The 18,339-nt window shown below is 40.4% G+C and overlaps 1 protein-coding gene across 3 annotated transcripts in view; it reads left to right on the forward strand.

The window, feature by feature from the left end:
• HELZ (helicase with zinc finger) overlaps positions 1 to 17,248 on the forward strand; it is a 138,652-nt gene extending 121,404 nt beyond the window's left edge. For all 3 annotated transcript variants that reach the window (XM_083148191.1, XM_083148193.1, XM_083148192.1), the window contains exons 25-31: positions 1,266 to 1,470; positions 2,162 to 2,238; positions 2,697 to 3,264; positions 4,763 to 4,982; positions 6,442 to 6,955; positions 12,826 to 13,078; positions 14,493 to 17,248. In XM_083148191.1, the coding sequence (XP_083004317.1) occupies positions 1,266 to 1,470; positions 2,162 to 2,238; positions 2,697 to 3,264; positions 4,763 to 4,982; positions 6,442 to 6,955; positions 12,826 to 13,078; positions 14,493 to 14,833 (2,178 nt within the window). In that variant the 3' untranslated portion in view covers positions 14,834 to 17,248. The remainder of the gene's footprint in view (positions 1 to 1,265; positions 1,471 to 2,161; positions 2,239 to 2,696; positions 3,265 to 4,762; positions 4,983 to 6,441; positions 6,956 to 12,825; positions 13,079 to 14,492) is intronic.
• The last annotated feature ends 1,091 nt before the right edge of the window (positions 17,249 to 18,339 follow it).

Consider the following 18,339-nt stretch of genomic DNA (forward strand, 5'->3'; position numbering starts at 1 on the left):
GCTACCAGGGAAAGAGACAACCTGGAGTGTGGAGGTCAGGAAAAGGGATAGGCCTACAGTGTTAGATGTGTGGAGGGTTACAGGGGGTACAGCATTGTGTGGAAAGGTGGATTGGTGTATGATATATGTACAGGGGATGGGCCTTGTGTATAGTGCCATGTTCTGGGGCTGCAGAATAATGTCCCTATTACTGTGTCCATGCAGCCTGCATGTAGAACTTCACTCTATATAGAGTGATGTGGAGAATTGCAAATGCAGAGCAATTACATAAACAGAGTAATCTGTGCAGTGACCAGTAGCAGCAGTGCAAACAAAATGGCGCAAACTATGGTAGTAAGATCGCAGAGGAGAGGGGTGCAGATTGGATGTGAGGAGAGTTTGACACGGGATATCCCCCTGTTTCCCTTCCCTGCTCCTCAGGGAGTCTTAGCTACAACTCCATATAAATACCCCAGTTTTATCAAAATGGAAATAAAAAATGTGTTCAAAACATGAAGAAGTAGAAAGACACTGTCCATCTACTTCTGTGATATCCCAAGTTGGAGAGAAGTTGGCTGTTCCCATGAAAAAGAGTTGGCTGGTCTGATGAAAAAGTTGGTTAGGTGTGTCGTCTGTTTTAGTTAGTTATTGGGATGGTTGAAAGAAAGTTGGTCTGGTGTATGTCCCAGAAAAGTCATATATTTAACTGGCTTTATAGGTTATTTGTATTGTTGATGTGTTTAGTGGGAAAAATAAAGGCCCTGATTCCTGATCAATAGTTCCCTGGCATATTCCGTTCGGGGACCGATTGCGCAGCTCTGCGCATGTGCTGTGCAACTATCAGTCACTGAGGTGTTGGTACAGGAAGGGGAGGGTACAGGCAGGGGCCGGAGCAGGGAAACGCCCAGCATTTTATGGACATCCCCATGAATATGCTGGGCATTCCCCTGGCAACGCGGTCCGGCATAGCTGACGTCCGTGGCCGACCCCTCTTTAGAGAACACCAAAGGAAATAAAAGTCAGTGCAGACTTACTTTTATCTCCGAATGCTTAGCTTGCGGTGTTAAATCACCCCAAAGTGTGCATGGTGCAGTATTGCCAGTCAGGTGTTTGGGAGATTTGACGGTTGGCCGGACTACAGGATATCATCACGTCTTTGTTCGTTGTGCTGATGCAGTAAATGTGACACAAGCACATTTAAAGTATTTTTTTGTGTAATTGCAATTAAATACAAGAGTGGCCTCACTATAATCATAGCTTCTGTAACTTACTTTGTCTTCTTTTAGGTGCCGTGGCCGCCAAACTACCAGAGTAGGTTTCCCGTTGACCCTCGGCTCATGACCCATCCAGCAATGGCCTATAACATGAATCTACTCCAGGGACATGGGCGGGGATCTCCCATTCCTTTTGGTCTTGGCCACCACTCACCAGTCAATGTTGGGCAACAAATTCAGCACACTGACAAGGATCAACATGAACTGAGCCGCAATGGTTGGTGTTGACAAAGATTTGTTTATTTTTTGAGACTGCAACATCCTCATGTATTCCTATAACATCAGTTCATCATATTAAGTATTGTATGCAGTCTTCATATTAATACATAAATGGTGTATATACTCCTCTAATGCCTCTACATATATAGCACTTTGCTTATTAGCAGTTTACTTTATAAGTCAACCCCTCTTATTGCCTCCCTCATTTACTATCAAGAATATTTCTTTTTATCTCAACAATGTGTAATATTTAACAAAATATTTTTTCCTCAAAAGTGCATTAAAATGTATTTCCATTATATGGCCGCTCCTCACAATGCCACCTTTGCAGTAGTACCAGTTGTGTTTTTTTTTTTTTTTTTTTTTTACTTGTATGTATTCAGTGTGAGTAATGTATGGCATAATTATATTGGGCAGGATGTGATTGAACCCTGAGTTCAGCAGCCATGCCTTGTAAAGGATTGCCCCTTTAAGAAAACGCATGTGTTCGTCTGGCATCAAGCACAGCCGCCAAACTGGGACTACATTACATCACGCCCATTGTCTTACCACTCATGCATTTACCCTGTTAAGCCAACACTCATAAGCACCACCAACATGATACAGTATGTCATCAAGAAAATCTAGTACACTGAATTGAGTTAATGTCCTGTCTTTCTTTTTCTTTTCTTTTTTTTCAAATGTTCCAGGGAAAAGTGAGAACAATCAATCAGCCGAGATGAATAAGCTTCGAACTCCAGAAAAAAAACCACTGGACTGTAAACAGGTATTTTTTTGTGCTCATTGTTTTATTGCTAGGATTTGTGCTTGAAAACTGTGACTGTTTGATATGTCTTATTACTATCTTAAGGAGCCCACACACGCACCGATTCCAGCGTGCGTTGTGGGCTTAACTAGCACACATAGCATCGCATCGTATGCCTTGTGCATACGATGTGCATGCGATGCGATGCTATGCTAGAAAAAGCTAGTACAAAAAGTATGTGCAGCACATACTTTTTGTACTGTGCGATGAGGTGCCGCGGAAGCGCGCACCCCATCGTATAGCATCGCACCGCCGGGATCGGTGCGTGTGTGGGCACCTTTATTACTATTAAATGAAGATGCTTAATATCTGATATGCTTTTCCTATATCTTCCAAAGAAAAAAATATGTAACAGTTTTTTATTATTGAATGGGTGGAGAACATGGTCATACTTATGTTTATTTTTCCTCCACTATTAGGTTGACTTGGACCCAAATGCACAAACAAGAAGTCCTGAGTCTCGAGCCAACCTTGGTTTCCCCAATCCTAAATTTCATCGTAAAGATAATCTGAATCAGAGGCCGATGAACATGCACCTGACCCCCCCACACCCTCAGTACCCTATGCCGAACCGAAGCTTTCAACATGTATCTCCGTTACAGCGGCCTCCGTACTCTATACAGCAACAACAGAATCTTCTATCCCAGCAACAGAACCATCTATCTGACCTGCAGAACCAGTTACCTCCTCCACCTCCCCCTCAACATAACCATTTAATTCAGCAGCCTCCACCCCAGTCATCCCAGCTCTCGCCTGCCTTTCAACCAAATCCCAACCAGTCCTTCTTCAATAACCCTATTCCACACCGGCCCCCATCTCCCAGTGTAGATGGTATGATCCCTGAGCAGCAGCCTCTACCACCTCCCATGCTGCAGGATGTCAGTAACCAACTACGGTCTGCCGCCCATCATAACCCCCTTATGTCTTCACACATCAACAACTACATTGAGGATGGGTCTCAAGCAATGGGTGCTGGAGAGGCTTTGGGTTAGTAGTACTATGATTGTTACTATGTGTTTGATTAATTACAACTTAAATGTGTGACATCAACTCCATGACTATGGAGAGCATCTTATCACCAAAACTGCTGGGCTGGTCCTGCCGGTCCAATATACTTGTCTCAAAGGTCAAGCCATGGACATGTACAAACGGTGAGTGTACATACACATGCACTGGCCAATTGAACCTGAGAATAGCTCATACATGGTTCTGTTCATTTCCTGTTCTGCAGTATGGCAGTCTGCTGACTAGTCGGCAAACTTTTCACCATACTTCTCATGAAAATTGAGAGGCTCTTGATTAGCAGATGTTAACGCATCATTATAAAATAAACAGACCATGTCTAGTTAGAAAGTCACTAGGTCAACACCAAAAGTTCCACGCGCATTAGACAGTGACAAAAGTTTGACACCAGTAAAAGGTCGACATGGATTTCTTTCAATGCTTACTATTTTTTTTATTTTTTTTTTTTACTTTTTCATGCTTTCCCATCCACGTGGACTTCAATTGGGAATGTTAAAGTGACCCCCAAGCACGCCGAGCAAAGGGTCCACGTTCTCGGGTGTCAACATTAACATAAAAAAAAAAACACATGAAAACCTGTCAACCTTTTCTTGTCGACATTTTACTTGTGAAACTCTTGTCACTGTTGAACTAATGCATGTTAAACTTGTGGTATCGTTCTATTGACTGTCTAACTAGACGTTGTTTTTGAGCTTTACCGCACCCTGCTGGAACAGTCACCTAGGATGCTAAAGGTGCCAGTGCCATACTCTTCCATCCCCTTCTGTCTTTGTATCTGGAAATCAGATCTGCAAATGGTGCAGAAATGATTTTCTCTTGATGGTCTCAGAATGCCAAGATCAGCAGAGACCTCCAGAGACCTACTTTGCTACTTCCTGCATGACTGAGGGACTAAAAAATTCTGGAGGGTTAATGCCACAAATGGTCTTATTGCCACTTGGTTAGGTCATAGGGAATTTATAGCCACCATGGGTGATAACAGGGTGGGGCCTGGGCATTTGAATATAAATTTTTGAAGATATCAACTTATTTATATTTTTTAAAAGATCAAAATGTGTTCTTTTGTTTTTGAACAAATGAAAGTAGTTAACTAACTTGGTTTTGCCTTTTAAATTGCTGCGGCTTTATATCTAGTGTCAAATTTCTGAAATTGACCTAGTGCCTGCAAATCATTTCGGTTGATATTTGCTTAACAAAACTGCTACTTCATTTTAAGATTCTGAACTAGAAAGGACTGCCTGACATTGCTAGCCCAGTGACATTGTTTTACTGCTATGCTATTTATTAACAAAGAGATAGGGAAACTATAATTTCATATGTGCCTATTCTCGTCATACTACATTTAACACAGAATAGATGTTTATAAATGGAAATGGCATTACATAGAAATGATATTTCTTATGAAAGAAATTTTTCCAGTATGGTTTAGTACATTGGGAACTGACATCATCTTTGTTTCTAGATCGCATGCATGGTAATGTAGCTTTGGAGACACTGAGGCAACAGCAACAGACTAGGCTACAGCAGTGGAACGAACATAATGCCTTTCTGAGCCAAGCCAACATGGCATACCCACACCACCCCCACATGCAAGCAATGGGTCTGGCCCAACAGCAGCTTGTACGACCCAACTGGAAGATACCTAGTAGTGGTGAAGAGGAAGCAGAGACAACTTACAACAGGTATTTACTTAGTGTAGAGCTGTCTGCTCATATTATATTCGTTTGGTCTAAACCGGCTGCAAGACCTGCTATATGAGTATCAAAAAGACATCATTAACCTGTTTAAGCTAATTTCTTTTATTTATTTTTTCAAATCTGTTGTGTAATTCCATTATGAGTTATTTATTGTTAAGTTGTCTTCTCTGCAGTTTGTTTTAAGTTGTGATATTCTTTCCTTTGCACTATAAAAGCAAAACTGAACAAGAAGTACATTACTCATAACACTTTCTCAGTTCCTTGTGTTCCATCTATACATAGGCCTATCACATGGGCAAGATTAAGGGGAAAGTTTTGAGTGGCCTTTTGAAATAAATAAACATTTGTAGATTGTGAACACTCAATAGCCTAAGTAAATAAGAGTAAGGGAACGCTTTACAAGAAGCTAGAGGAATCCTTGATCTCTAATATTTAATTTGGTATCCTGACACACGTCTCATCGACTTTGGATGTCGTCTGTGTTTTTGGCGTTTTCTTATGTATTATTTCTGCCTTTTTTTCCTTTTCAGTTTTAGCTTTTTTTTTGCCTGCAGATGTCAATCTACACTAAAGGAGTCTACACACAGGGAAATGTTGCTGAACGATCTGAGCAATTTAGGTCGCTCAGGATCGCTCAGCACACAGCGATGCACAGCAATATGTGTAAGTGATGTGTGCTGAGTGATCTGTCAGGGACAGTGTTCTCCAGCGCAGTCGCTATGGCCACTACACAAGGATGTGGGTTGTTAGGTCTACACCAACTGGGTCGACAGGCAACAAGGTCGACATGGATCTATGTCGACACAAGCATTAGGTCGAAATGGACAAGGTTGGCAGTCAAAGGGTCGACATGGGGTTTTTCACTGTTTTTTTTTTACCCGAATGTCGACATGGATACAGTTTGAAGTGCACTGCATCCCCACACATCGCTTGCGATGCTTCGGGCACGGTGGCTCGCTACGCTTGGCACACTATTTTATTCTCCCACCACGCCCTAGTGGATACTAGGGCATGAAATACCGCCTGTCTGCACATGTCGGCTCAAAAAAAGTGAAAAACCCCATGTCGACCTTTTTACTATCGACCTAGCCCATGTCGACCTAATGCTTATGTCGACCTAATAACCGGCGACCTAGACCCATGTCGACCTTGCTGCCTGTCAACCTAGTGGTGTCGACCCAATGCTTGTCGACCTAGTTGGTGTAGACCTAATGACCGTATCCCCTACACAAGGAGCAACATAGGGGCATTTTCTAAGCAATCTAGTGAGATCGTTTAGTGTGTGGGCCCCATTACAATGCAGTAACCAATCTTGCATTTGCCCAAGATAATATCCAATTGTTGATTGGGTGCTGTCATTTAATGCAGATTTGTATTTTAGAGGAACATTAGCAAAAAAAAACAAATGACAAACCCTCAAAGTCTTCATCTTGTGTCTCTTCAGGTTCCAAGAGTTTCTACGGGAGCTGTCTCAGCATGACCACAGCAGTGATAACAGAGACCTCACAGAGATGCCTCCTCCGCAGTCTAGGCTGCTACAGTACAGACAAGTACAACCAAGAAGCCCACCAGCACTTGCTTCCCCATCCTCCAACCATAGTGGCCACTATCCCAACTTCAGCGAAAACAGCCGTGATATGGATATCAATAACAGCCCCGCTTTCCCACAGCACATGGCAAATGTGTACAGCAGCCCCTATACAATGCCATCAGAACACATGACACCCCCTCCACCAATGAAATATCTGCAGCACGATGGATCCTGGGCTTACGCCAACATTCAACAAAATCCTTTAATGGGGCTGGGGTTTCATTATGGCATGCCCCCTATACAGCACAGACCACCACAGAACCCATTTATCCATGTACAGAACCATCAACAATCAGCTGGTCAGGAAGCATTTCATCCACCTGCCCCTCGCGCAGTATCCACATCATCACTCCACAATCTAGAAGAGGTAAGGGCCTGATTGGAGTAGTTTAAATGTATTTTATTTTTATAGCTCAAAGTTTTATTTATATGGTGCACTTTCTCCAACAGGACTCAAGGCGTTTTACAGACATCAAAACAATGCACATAATACATGGGATTCGGGTAGTACAGATGGAGCAGGGGTTATTATTGCTGGCGGAGCGCCAGGACCGTGTCCCTGGCGATCCGCCAGCAATCTGGCGCTCTGGCTGAATGAGACGCTCGTGCGTCTCCCACGCACGAGCGTCTCAATAGCCGGGCGGCGAGGCGGCGCGGCGGGTGCAGTCCTGCCCGTCTCCAGCTTCAGGGAGACGGGCAGGGCTGCGGGGGGCTGCGGGGGGGCGGTGTGGACCGGCGGGGACCCGGGGAAGCCGGCGGGGACCCGGGCAAAAGCTCCGTCGGAACGGGACGCGCGTGCACCTCGTGCACGCGCGTCCCCTTCCGACATACAGATGGCGCGGGGCGGGGGATGGCGGGTGGCGAGTCCTCCGCCATCCCCAGCAAAGACAAGCCCTGCGCTATCTGTACAGCAATATATAAGTCACACAGACATAAAATAAAGCCTTGAGAGCACAGTAGGCACAATGTATTGTTGGTGCAGGCATTTTGGGTAATAACTTCCACGAGTTATATATTCCAGCCTAACAAGGTACCAGGTGAGGCAGCCATCTTGGGTGCACTATGTGTGCAACCTGTGGAGGTACACATTACAGCAGGCATGGCCAAACTATGACCCTCCAGCTGTTGTGAAATTACATGTCCCATCATGCCTTGCAACATTGATGCTATTAGGGAATGCTAAAACTAGGACAAGGATGTGTAGTTTAAAAACAGCTGGAGGGCCATAGTTAGGCCATGCCTGCATTACAGGAATAGCACTGAGGTAGAAATACACTGTTGGAAGGGGGGGGGGGGGGGGGGGGGATGCGGCGGTGCCATAAAAACACCTTTTGCAGGGGACCTCAAAATGGGGATAATGTAGTAATTATTTTGATAATCATACATTTACGATTCTCATGGGAGCAGAACGGGTGGTGTGAGAAAGTGGGGAGCACATTCAAGTACACTGGAAGTGTTGCTACGTAGGCCGGCCTTGGTAGTTTCCTCCACAGCTTCCTGCTAGCCATGAGGGGTAGTCCTGGTCCTGGTGTTTTTATGGTAAAGGTGAGGATAGACCACATAATGATCCTGAGGTTTGAGATTGTAATACAGTCCTTCTGTAGTAATGTTGGTTTGTTGTTTTCCTTCTGTTTAACGCCAGTGTATAGACATTTCTTTAATAGTGACACTGGAAGGTATTCCAGCAAATGACAAAGCAAAAGAAGAATCTATAGTATGTATATGTATGTGTTTGATGTAAAACTAAACTGATCCACAGGTAACATCACGTATACAGATATGTTTATTTCAGTGCCCTTGCATACAGCACAGGTATTTATGCAGTGCACAGAACAGAAATGTGGAAACCTACAGCAATATGTTTTCCCAAAAATGCAGAAGTGCACACTAAATCAATACATTTAAAGTGTAAGAAGCTAGGAAATCACTTTAGTAGTAATTATTAATTTGGTGAAGAGGTAGGTGCACACAGCACTTCTGCTCGATGAGCGTTAACCACAGGAAAATAAAAAAAACTGCTTTCAAATCACCAAAGGGATCAATAATCCCCAATCAGAAATCTCTTTATTGGCCAGGTATACTTGCAATGTTGGAAATAATTCCTAGCATACGCAACAGCCAGGGTAGATATGACACGTAAGGGAACAATACAGGCAAACAATCATATTAGTTGAGCCATAGGGGAACAGTAGATAGAATTGGATAATATTGCATAGTAACAGTGTATCAGCATTTAAGTTTGGGCCTCCTCGGCTTGATTATCAGGTTGAACTGCTTGGGAGAAGAAGCTTATTAGGCATCTGGTAGAACTTAGTTGTCCCAGTAAGGACTCCTTTATTAATTGTTTTTCTATAGTTGTACTAGTGATGACTGGCCCACTACAAACATTTCTATCTATGCTGCTTTTTATGCGTGCTTATATAGTGGTTCTAATCACCTTGTGGACTTATAGGTATAAGCTACTTACGTGACGAATGTGTGACAGTATTTTTCAGCTGTGCATATAAAATATAAATACAAGCTTCCCTTCTTTCCATGCGTCATCACAGTTTTAATATTAAATGAAAGAGACAGTGCCTTGGTGATGTGCCTGTCGTGCGGTGCTGCCTGTAACCCTTTTCTTTTTGTAAAGGCCATGCCTGTAAAATGGAACATCACTAATGAAGCCTGTCCTCTACTGGATTATGCAGATTCATTAAATGATTGGATATTGGCCAATACATACGCCTTGACTGGGGGAATTGTGTGGGCAGACTCTTTACTAATCTCTCCCTTTGAAAGTGAAGATCAAAGTGCGACTTAGTGTCATGCAGACGTTAATGGAAGTTGAAGATTTGGGTCTGCTAGCTGGGGGTTCTCCTCAAACACGCTATAAAGGATATGAGCGTCACTGAAATTCTTTCTCCTTACATTGCATCTTGTGTCATTTTAAGGCTTAAACTACCAGCCTATAAAAAGGAACAACCTTTTAGTTAAAGAATATAAATTGCTGGTGCAAATGTGACGATATATCAAGTGCTTCACACTGGGTAATTTGAGTTTTTCAGAAGTGGTGCTCAGTGGTTTGTGAATGGAGGCTGTTTACTCTCTAGCATTAGCTATTGTTCCAATACGCCATATTCTACCATTCACAAGGTTCCTGTGGCTCTCTAGTTGTGGTGAAAGTCCCAGCATGCTGTGCCATGGTTTTGCTATTAGGGAGTGCTAAAACTGTGGCGTGGCATGCTGGGACTTGGTTTCACAGCCGCTGAAGAGCTCCAGGTTGCCTATGCCTGGTCTGGAGGCTGCAGGCCATCACATGATCTGAAGCTTACCATCTGGTTTTCCCTCAAATGCGCTGACATGTATGGAGAAACTGCATTCTCGTGTGTATTGTTCCAATCCGTAATATTGCTTCCTCCACTATGTATGCAACAAGTTCCATTTTTAAAACATTTCTTAGTTAAATAGATGGCATTATTTTGACCAACAGCATAATAGATTTGACTATATTTTGAATATAGTAAATATATATAGTTTTTTTTTTTTTTTTTTTTTAATGGATTCCCTTTCAGTTGCCTATATTTCTCAGTTTGATAGTGTAATTCCCTCTCCCCTGAAAACCCAGGTGCAAACTTGCCCTCACTGCTTACATAAGCCAGTTGGCGGCTGACATCAAGCATCTCTCATGTGTGAAAGTATGTAGAGAGGAGCTGTCACTGCCCAGGGGGAACATGCAGAAATATTCACTTCAGTAAGAAAGTAAATTATTTCTGAACAACAAGGAAACTCCTCAGCATCAAGCTTTTACATGAATGATGATTAATTTTACTGATTGATAAATCATTCTAATCTAGCTGGTGTCACATGTTCATAGAGGCTAATTGACGTTTAATTATCACTTGATACCATCTGAACTATTGCACTGATATAATAACAACTTTAAAGGGAACATACTGAATGGTGCCATTATTTTCTTCCTGTGATAATGTTCTTTAGAGAGCGAGAGTGTGTGTTGCTGTGAGGCCTATGGGTATTGAGCATCATAAGAGCTCTCTAATAAAAAAGGTGGACAGAGAATGCCGATACTATAAGTATCTGTTTCTGTCCTATAAAAAGGACATATCATGTGTGCATATTTATTAATTACAATTAGAGTAAAGTAGCTCTTGGCCTAGTCTCTGCTTGACAGGTGCATGGTCAATATTAGAAATAAACCCAGGTGAAACCAACTTTAGTTTGGTGTATTTAGGAATGCACAATGCCTATGAAAATAGTTAAGGTTTGTTCTGCATGTGTAATATAAAGTCATATCAATCCTTTTTGGATAACCATAGTGTCTGACAGCTTATATATTTCATTTGTAGCTGTCATTCTTCTTTGAATGTTCTGAAAGTATATATTTTTTTCATTTACAAAGAAATGTTATACTAATATAATATTGTTTGTCAAACACTGTAGAAATAGACACACTGTCATGAGAAGGAATGACATGCTCTGAAGCTGAATACACATTATACTACAGTATGTGCAGATTATCTGATATTATCAAAATTTCCTTTGAACTACTTGTCAAGCTCTGTAGCGGTACACAATATGCAGTCTTTCAAACGACCAATAATCTACTGTCTGTGGCCACGCCCAGGAGTTTGTTGTCCAGGAGTTTGTGTGTATGGACAACAGAGGATGTTGTTCCCTAACCTGCTGGGGCGAGCTTATGTGTACACGCTATATGATGTAAACGATTTATCGTTAAAAATCATCTTCTAACAATAAACTGTTAGAAGTGTTGGTGCACCCCTCCCTATATTCCCAATCTGGTGAGCACATAGTATTGTTATATTCATATTATACCCCTTTTACACCAGAGATTGGACCCGTGATATTGCCGCTCCAGTCCAGGGCAGGGCATGGTGTAAATGGGCTGAAAAAAAATAACACGGGTACTGTTCCCCGGGAATCTGACCCGGCAAATGTTCAGGGTCGGACACGGGGCTTATCCGGGGCTCAGGGTGGTGTAAATGGTCATTATCCGGGTTATTTAGTGGGTAGAGGGGCGCAAAGAGCTGATTGGTGCTTCTGCGGCTCTGGCAGATGATGTCATCTGCTGGAGACCCGCACAGGGCGCATGTAGCAGCGCAGCAGCAGCGTTACCACGCGCTCTCTACTTCGGCACAAATATTGGTGTCAAGATCTAGACCTCTCAGCCAAGAATTGTGCTCTCCTCCTCCAAGTGTGAAGCAAGTAGCACAGGGTGAGAAGCTGCTTCAAACTCTCAATTGCTGAAAAGTACAGCACAAACTGCAACACAGCTACTCCGTTTGCCATCTTTGCTGCAATGCTGGGAGCAGAACCCACTCCCTCCCTTTTCCCTTTCTTGTGACCTCATCTCAAACAGCCCAAAGGTCCATTTTTAATGACACCAGCAAGGAAAGACAGGGCTGATCCGTTTTCAGTGTGAAGGGGCCTTACCCGGGAATAACCCGGATTGAATTGCAGTGTAAATGGGGTCTAAGGCAGGGCATACCCTGGCAATTTCCCGTGTTCGATTTCCCGGGTACTACCCGGTATTCTGGTGTAAAAGTGGTATTACATATGTATTCCTGAAGGCACTACATGGTTAGTTTCCCACTAAACTACAGTGTGTAACTTCAAGTCTCTCTTAAGGTGGCCATACACCTACATATTTATCTTCAGATCTGGCTGGTTGGAAAAAAAACATGGTTATGGTTGAGAGAGCAAATGACAGTTGACCATTTGTTTGGAAATGCTGGAAAACTGACAATCTTTCATTCAGAAATTACCAGGTTTTTGTTCCAACCAGCCAGATCTGAAGATAAATAGGTAGGTGTATGGCCACCTTTAGCTGCATGGTGCATATGATCTTTTTTTTATCACGTCACAATTATTGGCACTAGTATCTGTTATTATATAATGTCAACCCAACCACCTGGCCATTTTGCGGTTTGGCTAGCTTATTAATCCCCATGCCTTTTTGTTCACACACACACACACACACACACACACACACTTTCTTTGCGAGTTTTCTTGCACAAAAGGAACTGGGAAGCTGTAGTTTGGTGTATTTCTCATTACCAATATAGCCTAGCAAATGGAGTACAGACTGAGGATGTTGTTGTATGTGAAATAAAGCTGTTTTTGATAAAGGCTACACCTCTGCTTAAATAGAGAGGTGACACTGAATGAATATGCAATGTATAGGGCTCTCCATGAAATGTGTCTTCATTTTCTTTCCAGTATGAACCTAGAGGACCTGGAAGGCCGCTGTACCAAAGAAGAATCTCTGCCAGCTCGGCACATGCAGGTTCTGAAGAATTGGCTGCTTGTCAAGAAAACCTTGCACAGTGTAAAGATATTCAAGACCCCACTAAGCCTCCTTCATACAACTATTCATCTCCAGAGCTCTGGGTCAATGCTGCATCATCAGTCCCTTATCAGAACATTCCGTGCAATGGATCTAATCCATCGGGAACGCCCCGGGACATGCTAGGTGAGGATGGTTTAATGTCTTGAAGTGTTGCCTTTCCTCTACATATTTGTTAATGGTAATGTTTTTACAGCTTGCAGTTGTCACTATTACTGTCTCTATACAATAGTTTATTGATAGAATATTGTACCCTTCTGCACACATTGGAGGCAACCACTTTGTGGCCACTACCAAATTTTTGGGAAAGCAGTCAACTAGATCTCCAGTGATATTGCGAAGTCACATTGTGGCTAAAGATCTGCAAGAGGCTTGTTCTGTACGCCTGTAACCATGCTATCATTCTGTGTAGACCGCCTTTCCATGGTTACATATTATGAAAAAAATAAAATAACATTTTTGCTAACATACCTTGCACAATGCACTAACAGTATTTTTGGGGAGGTTTTACTAAGCAATTTCATATGCAAGTTCTTGTAACGTGTTGGTAATCAAGTCAATATATCTTGGCTTAATTATGTTCTGTAGGCAGACTAATAAATATCTCAATGCTCTGATTAAAAGGATAGAATGTGGAAAAAGTATGGGTCTTATTTTTCCTGAGGTATTGCATGAGTGTAATTCTTCGCTCTTGCAAACTCCAAGCATAATTGGAGCTTAGGCCCTTACTCTGGTTGATTTTGCAGTCTTGCGAGTCTCCTCCCCTTTGCACGTCAAGCTCCCCCCCCGCACAGCTGCTAATGGATGATTTGCATTTGATGGCCCGCTTCCATGGAATGATTTCTCCAGCGCCCTCGCAGATCTGAGACACCTATGTCTCTGATCTGCGAGCACCCTGTGCGAAAAGCTGACGTCGGCTGCCCACACCCACACCATTGTGTGATTTGCATGGAAACGCCCAGCATTTCTTGGGAATGCCCATAAAACGCTGGGCGTTCCCATGGCCTGTGCCCCATGCCCCCTGTCAGCACTGATGGTTGTAGTTCACCATGCCCGCTCATACTCTGCATCTGCACATGCGCAGACGCAAAACATTGGTCCCCCGTGAGAAGAATAACCCCCTTAACGTGCTAGTTTACTAGTAAATCCAGGTTATTCCGTAGTGTAAAGGACGCCTGCATGTCTAATTAATTTTTATCTGTATCCGTAGTGATTAATTGGCTATAAATTGAATGAAATGCACAAGATAACATTACAAACACAAATACAAACACAGAATTAATTTTTTTAAGGGCTACAAATATGATTTGAGACGGGATCTGTGATCATTATCATGCACAGGCACCAGTTATTTTCCCAACCAGCCTTGGTTTGTTTGCACTTGACTACCAATCCTGTTTTGATGAAAATGTTTTTTTTTTTTAAATCCTCTTTTGTTTTGCACCCTTCCTTTTCCATCATTATTCTTACCCCCTAACATATTGAAATGTACTACAGTTTTAAGGCCAATGTTTTAACATTTCTTCATATTCTTGTCCAGTTGCTCCACAGAAAATGTCAAAAGCTCCAGACGACCATCTAAAATCGGAGAACATGCAGATGTCAAACTCCTTCAACTACAATGTTCTGCAGCACTTGGGCCAGTTCCCCCCTCTCATGCCCAACAAACAGATTGTAGAGCCCAATGGAGCTGTAGCAGTCCAGCAGAATGCAGGCTCCAACAAGCCCACCATGTCTTACGCAAGTGCCCTGCGTGCCCCTCCGAAACCCAAACCCCCGCCAGAACAGGCAAAAAAAAATAGCGACCCTTTGTCTTTATTTCAGGAACTTAGCTTAGGGAGTTCATCAGGTAACAATGGCTTCTATTCCTATTTTAAGTAGATCCCCCTTCTCTATTGTGTTTTGTTTTTATACAATTTATTTTCTTTTCTGTCATTTTGTAGAAAGACCTTGTTTTAGCTTTGGTAAATGAGTAAACAATAGCCTCACCTGTACTTTTTAAGCTATTTTGTTTTTCTTGTCTGTGCGTGCATAAAGTGTGTTCTTGTGCCTTTGTGTATGTGTCTACAAGTATTTTGCACACCTATTGTACTGCCGATAGCCAAATCCACAGGCAGCCTGTACTAGTCTGTCAGAATTACTTTCCAAAATAGTTTTGAGGTTTTCAATTTTCTCCATGAACATTTATTTTTTATTGCTATTAACATTTTAAGAACATCAGTCAAAGGTTACTTAACTCTGGCCCCTAGTAGTAACCCATAAATAGTCTCATCAAAGCTTCTCACTTTTGATGACATTGAAACTGCTAATGCTGATCTTTATACATGACCATAGAATACAGGCTAATACCATTGGCTGTGATATTAATTTTTTTGGTGCTTCACACCCCCCCCCCCCCCCCCCTTTTCCCTCCTCTCCAGTAGTTTATATGTGGACACATACACATTGATACATACACACATTAAAAAAAGTGTGTGTGTATGTTTATATTATGCAAAATATACATCCACACATACAGCTTTACTAAATCTGCAATTTGTTACAGGGCGAATAAAACTAAGAAAGGAAAAAAATATATTTTTTAATTTTATTTAATTTTTTTTTTGCAAATTTTAATGTGGGGCAGGCTTATGACCTTTTTATGTATAACTTTTTTTTTTTTCATGTGTCATAAATGTTGCATTACAATTAGCAGCTTCGGCTATATATAAATATATATATATATAAATATATCTAAAAAAAAAAAGAAAAGAAAAAAAATATAGTAAAAAAAATTAAGAGAAAATATAAAAATTTTGTCAAAGTTGTATTTAAAAAGAAAAAAATTGTAACTAGTCTTTACATTTATTCAATTGACATTGGCATCAAATACTGGGTTTCTGTACCAGAAATAGCCAGTTAATGTAAAAATTGTATGTTATAACTGATTTAATTATTTTCTTTTTTTTTCTTTTTAAATGACTGCAGCAACTTCTACATTTTCAGTTTTAACTTTTTTTTTCCAATGAGGAGATGCTGCCTTTTAAATCATTTTTGTAGAGAATATTTTTTTTTTTTTTTTAAGTTGGTCTCTTTCTTTTCTTAGGGACCTAAGAAGCAGCTGATAAAGCAAGGATTCAAGTGTACCTTATTATAAATTGAGAATTGATAATGTATAACAGGTTGTTGCAATAAGTGGATAAACAGCAGTCCTCATTTACCTAATCTTTGCTGACAAAGAGTTATCAGCATTTCTTGAGGCTGCCTAAAATCCAACTTGTGTGACACACGAATACAAATATACTACGTATAATAATTGGCTGTGTTTAGTCCCTAAATCAAGAAGAGCTTCAAATAAAGCAGCCTTGTTGTGCTTATAATGGTATTTGTACATTTTGAAAGCATTTTATTTTTTCAAATTAATCACATAATGGTACCAATCTTTATGGAACGATGCATTCAATTATTATTATTTTTTTTTTGATAAACATTTGATGTGTTAATCATAAAATCATAAATAGGAGAGGGATACCAATGACCGTTACACTTTAATTTTGTTTCCTTATTTCTGTAGTGGCATGTACTTTGCCTGTAGACCATTAGATGTGCAAAGTATGTATGTGATAGATATATATATATATATATATATATATATATATATATATATATATATATGCACATACAGTATATATAATTGAATTTTTTTTGTAGATTTGTGTTTTTTTTTTTTATATATATATATATATAGTTTAGCTTGGTTTGTTACACTATACGGATACCTCTGCGAGGCAATACATAAGCGTACAACACTGCTTTAAATACAGAATAATGTGTCCACATTTTAAATGTGCGAAAACAGGAAAAAAGTGAAAAAATATATATATTAAAAAAAAAAATGATATACTTTAAAATAAAAAATAAAAAAAATCCGTTCTGCATTTTATTTTCTGACAAGCAATGTTAAAAAGCTTGTTTGTAACATTTATTTGATAGATTTTTGTAACCAGGTGATGAAAGCCGAGAATACATTTTTAGGTATGTTGGTGCTCAGTAGATTTAATAACTATTTTACAAAGAAACAATTGTGTGATTTTGGTAAAGAAATCTTGTTTCTTTTCACTATGCATGCATAAATGTTTGTAATCTGGCTTTAACTTATCCTCCCCTTCAGTGAAATTGGAAAGAAAGGACAAAAAATCCACAAAAAAAAAAAAATTCAAGAAACTATTGTGCTGCTTCCAAGTTTTTTTTTCCCGGTACACATTTTGGTACATTCTTTGATGTTTACATTAAAATGTGACATTATTCAAGAAAACATATTTTATTTGCTGTTTTATTTAACAGCTGCACTATACACTTTATTGCCTGGACAGTTGTAGATCATCATTACTGACTGACACCTTTACACCCACAAGTTTCTACTGGAAAGGAGATTATCTAATAATGTTTAATTTGCCCTCATGCTGCAAATGTATCAGAAGTTTCTGTGTGTGTTCATGGAACCCATGAGCCACAAAATCTGTTGGCCAACTTTATTTCGCTTGAAATGCATCAGTTGTGAATTTTATAGTGCTGTTGAACAGCCAGTGCTTTGAATTTACATACATATTTTGTAAACCTACAAATGTTTTTAAACAGTTGAGAGTTGCTATTCTGTGTAAAATTATAGTAAAGGTGCCCATACACATTACAATTATTGTATACAATATCGCATCTCATTGCATCTCAGTTTTGCGATGAGATCTAGTACAAAAAGTAATAAATCTCATCGCAAAACCGAGATGCGATGATATGCGATATTGTATACAATAATTGTAAGGTGTATGGGCACATTTAGTCTTGTTTGAACTTCAGTACAGAAGTAAAGACAGTCAGATCCTTAATTGCATACTGCAACTCTCCTTCATATTGTATTGCCTTTGCTGCATTTTACTAGGTTTAGGACATTCAGTTCTGTGTGGAAATAAGTGAAGTGTGCACTATTTAAAAACCAATGATCATCTACTCAATATAATTAATTGGTCATCTTTTCATCTTTGTATGCAAATTAAAAATATACCAGGACACTTAGTAAAAACTTTTAAAGCTTTTTTTTTTTTATAAATAAAATGCAGAAGCCTAATTTGCCATAATTTGCATATGAGAAACCATTTGTTAATTTACATTGGCTGGGCAAATGTCATGGTTGTATCCCTAAACATTTAGAGTCCCTATTCTGAATCATTTACTCATTGGCCATGATATGAATTACAACTACATGTTATGCAGAAGAGCATCTCTTAAATTAAAGCACACTGAATCTTTAAACAGTTGGACAATGGCAGCATAATGCAATTCTGGGTTCCACTCCTGTCAGCTTCTGAGAACAGGCTATTGAATTGGGCATTACCAGGTCTGGCAATATAAAC

Source organism: Crinia signifera, chromosome 6, assembly GCF_055691185.1.
Source record: "Crinia signifera chromosome 6, ASM5569118v1, whole genome shotgun sequence".
NCBI lineage: Eukaryota > Metazoa > Chordata > Amphibia > Anura > Myobatrachidae > Crinia > Crinia signifera.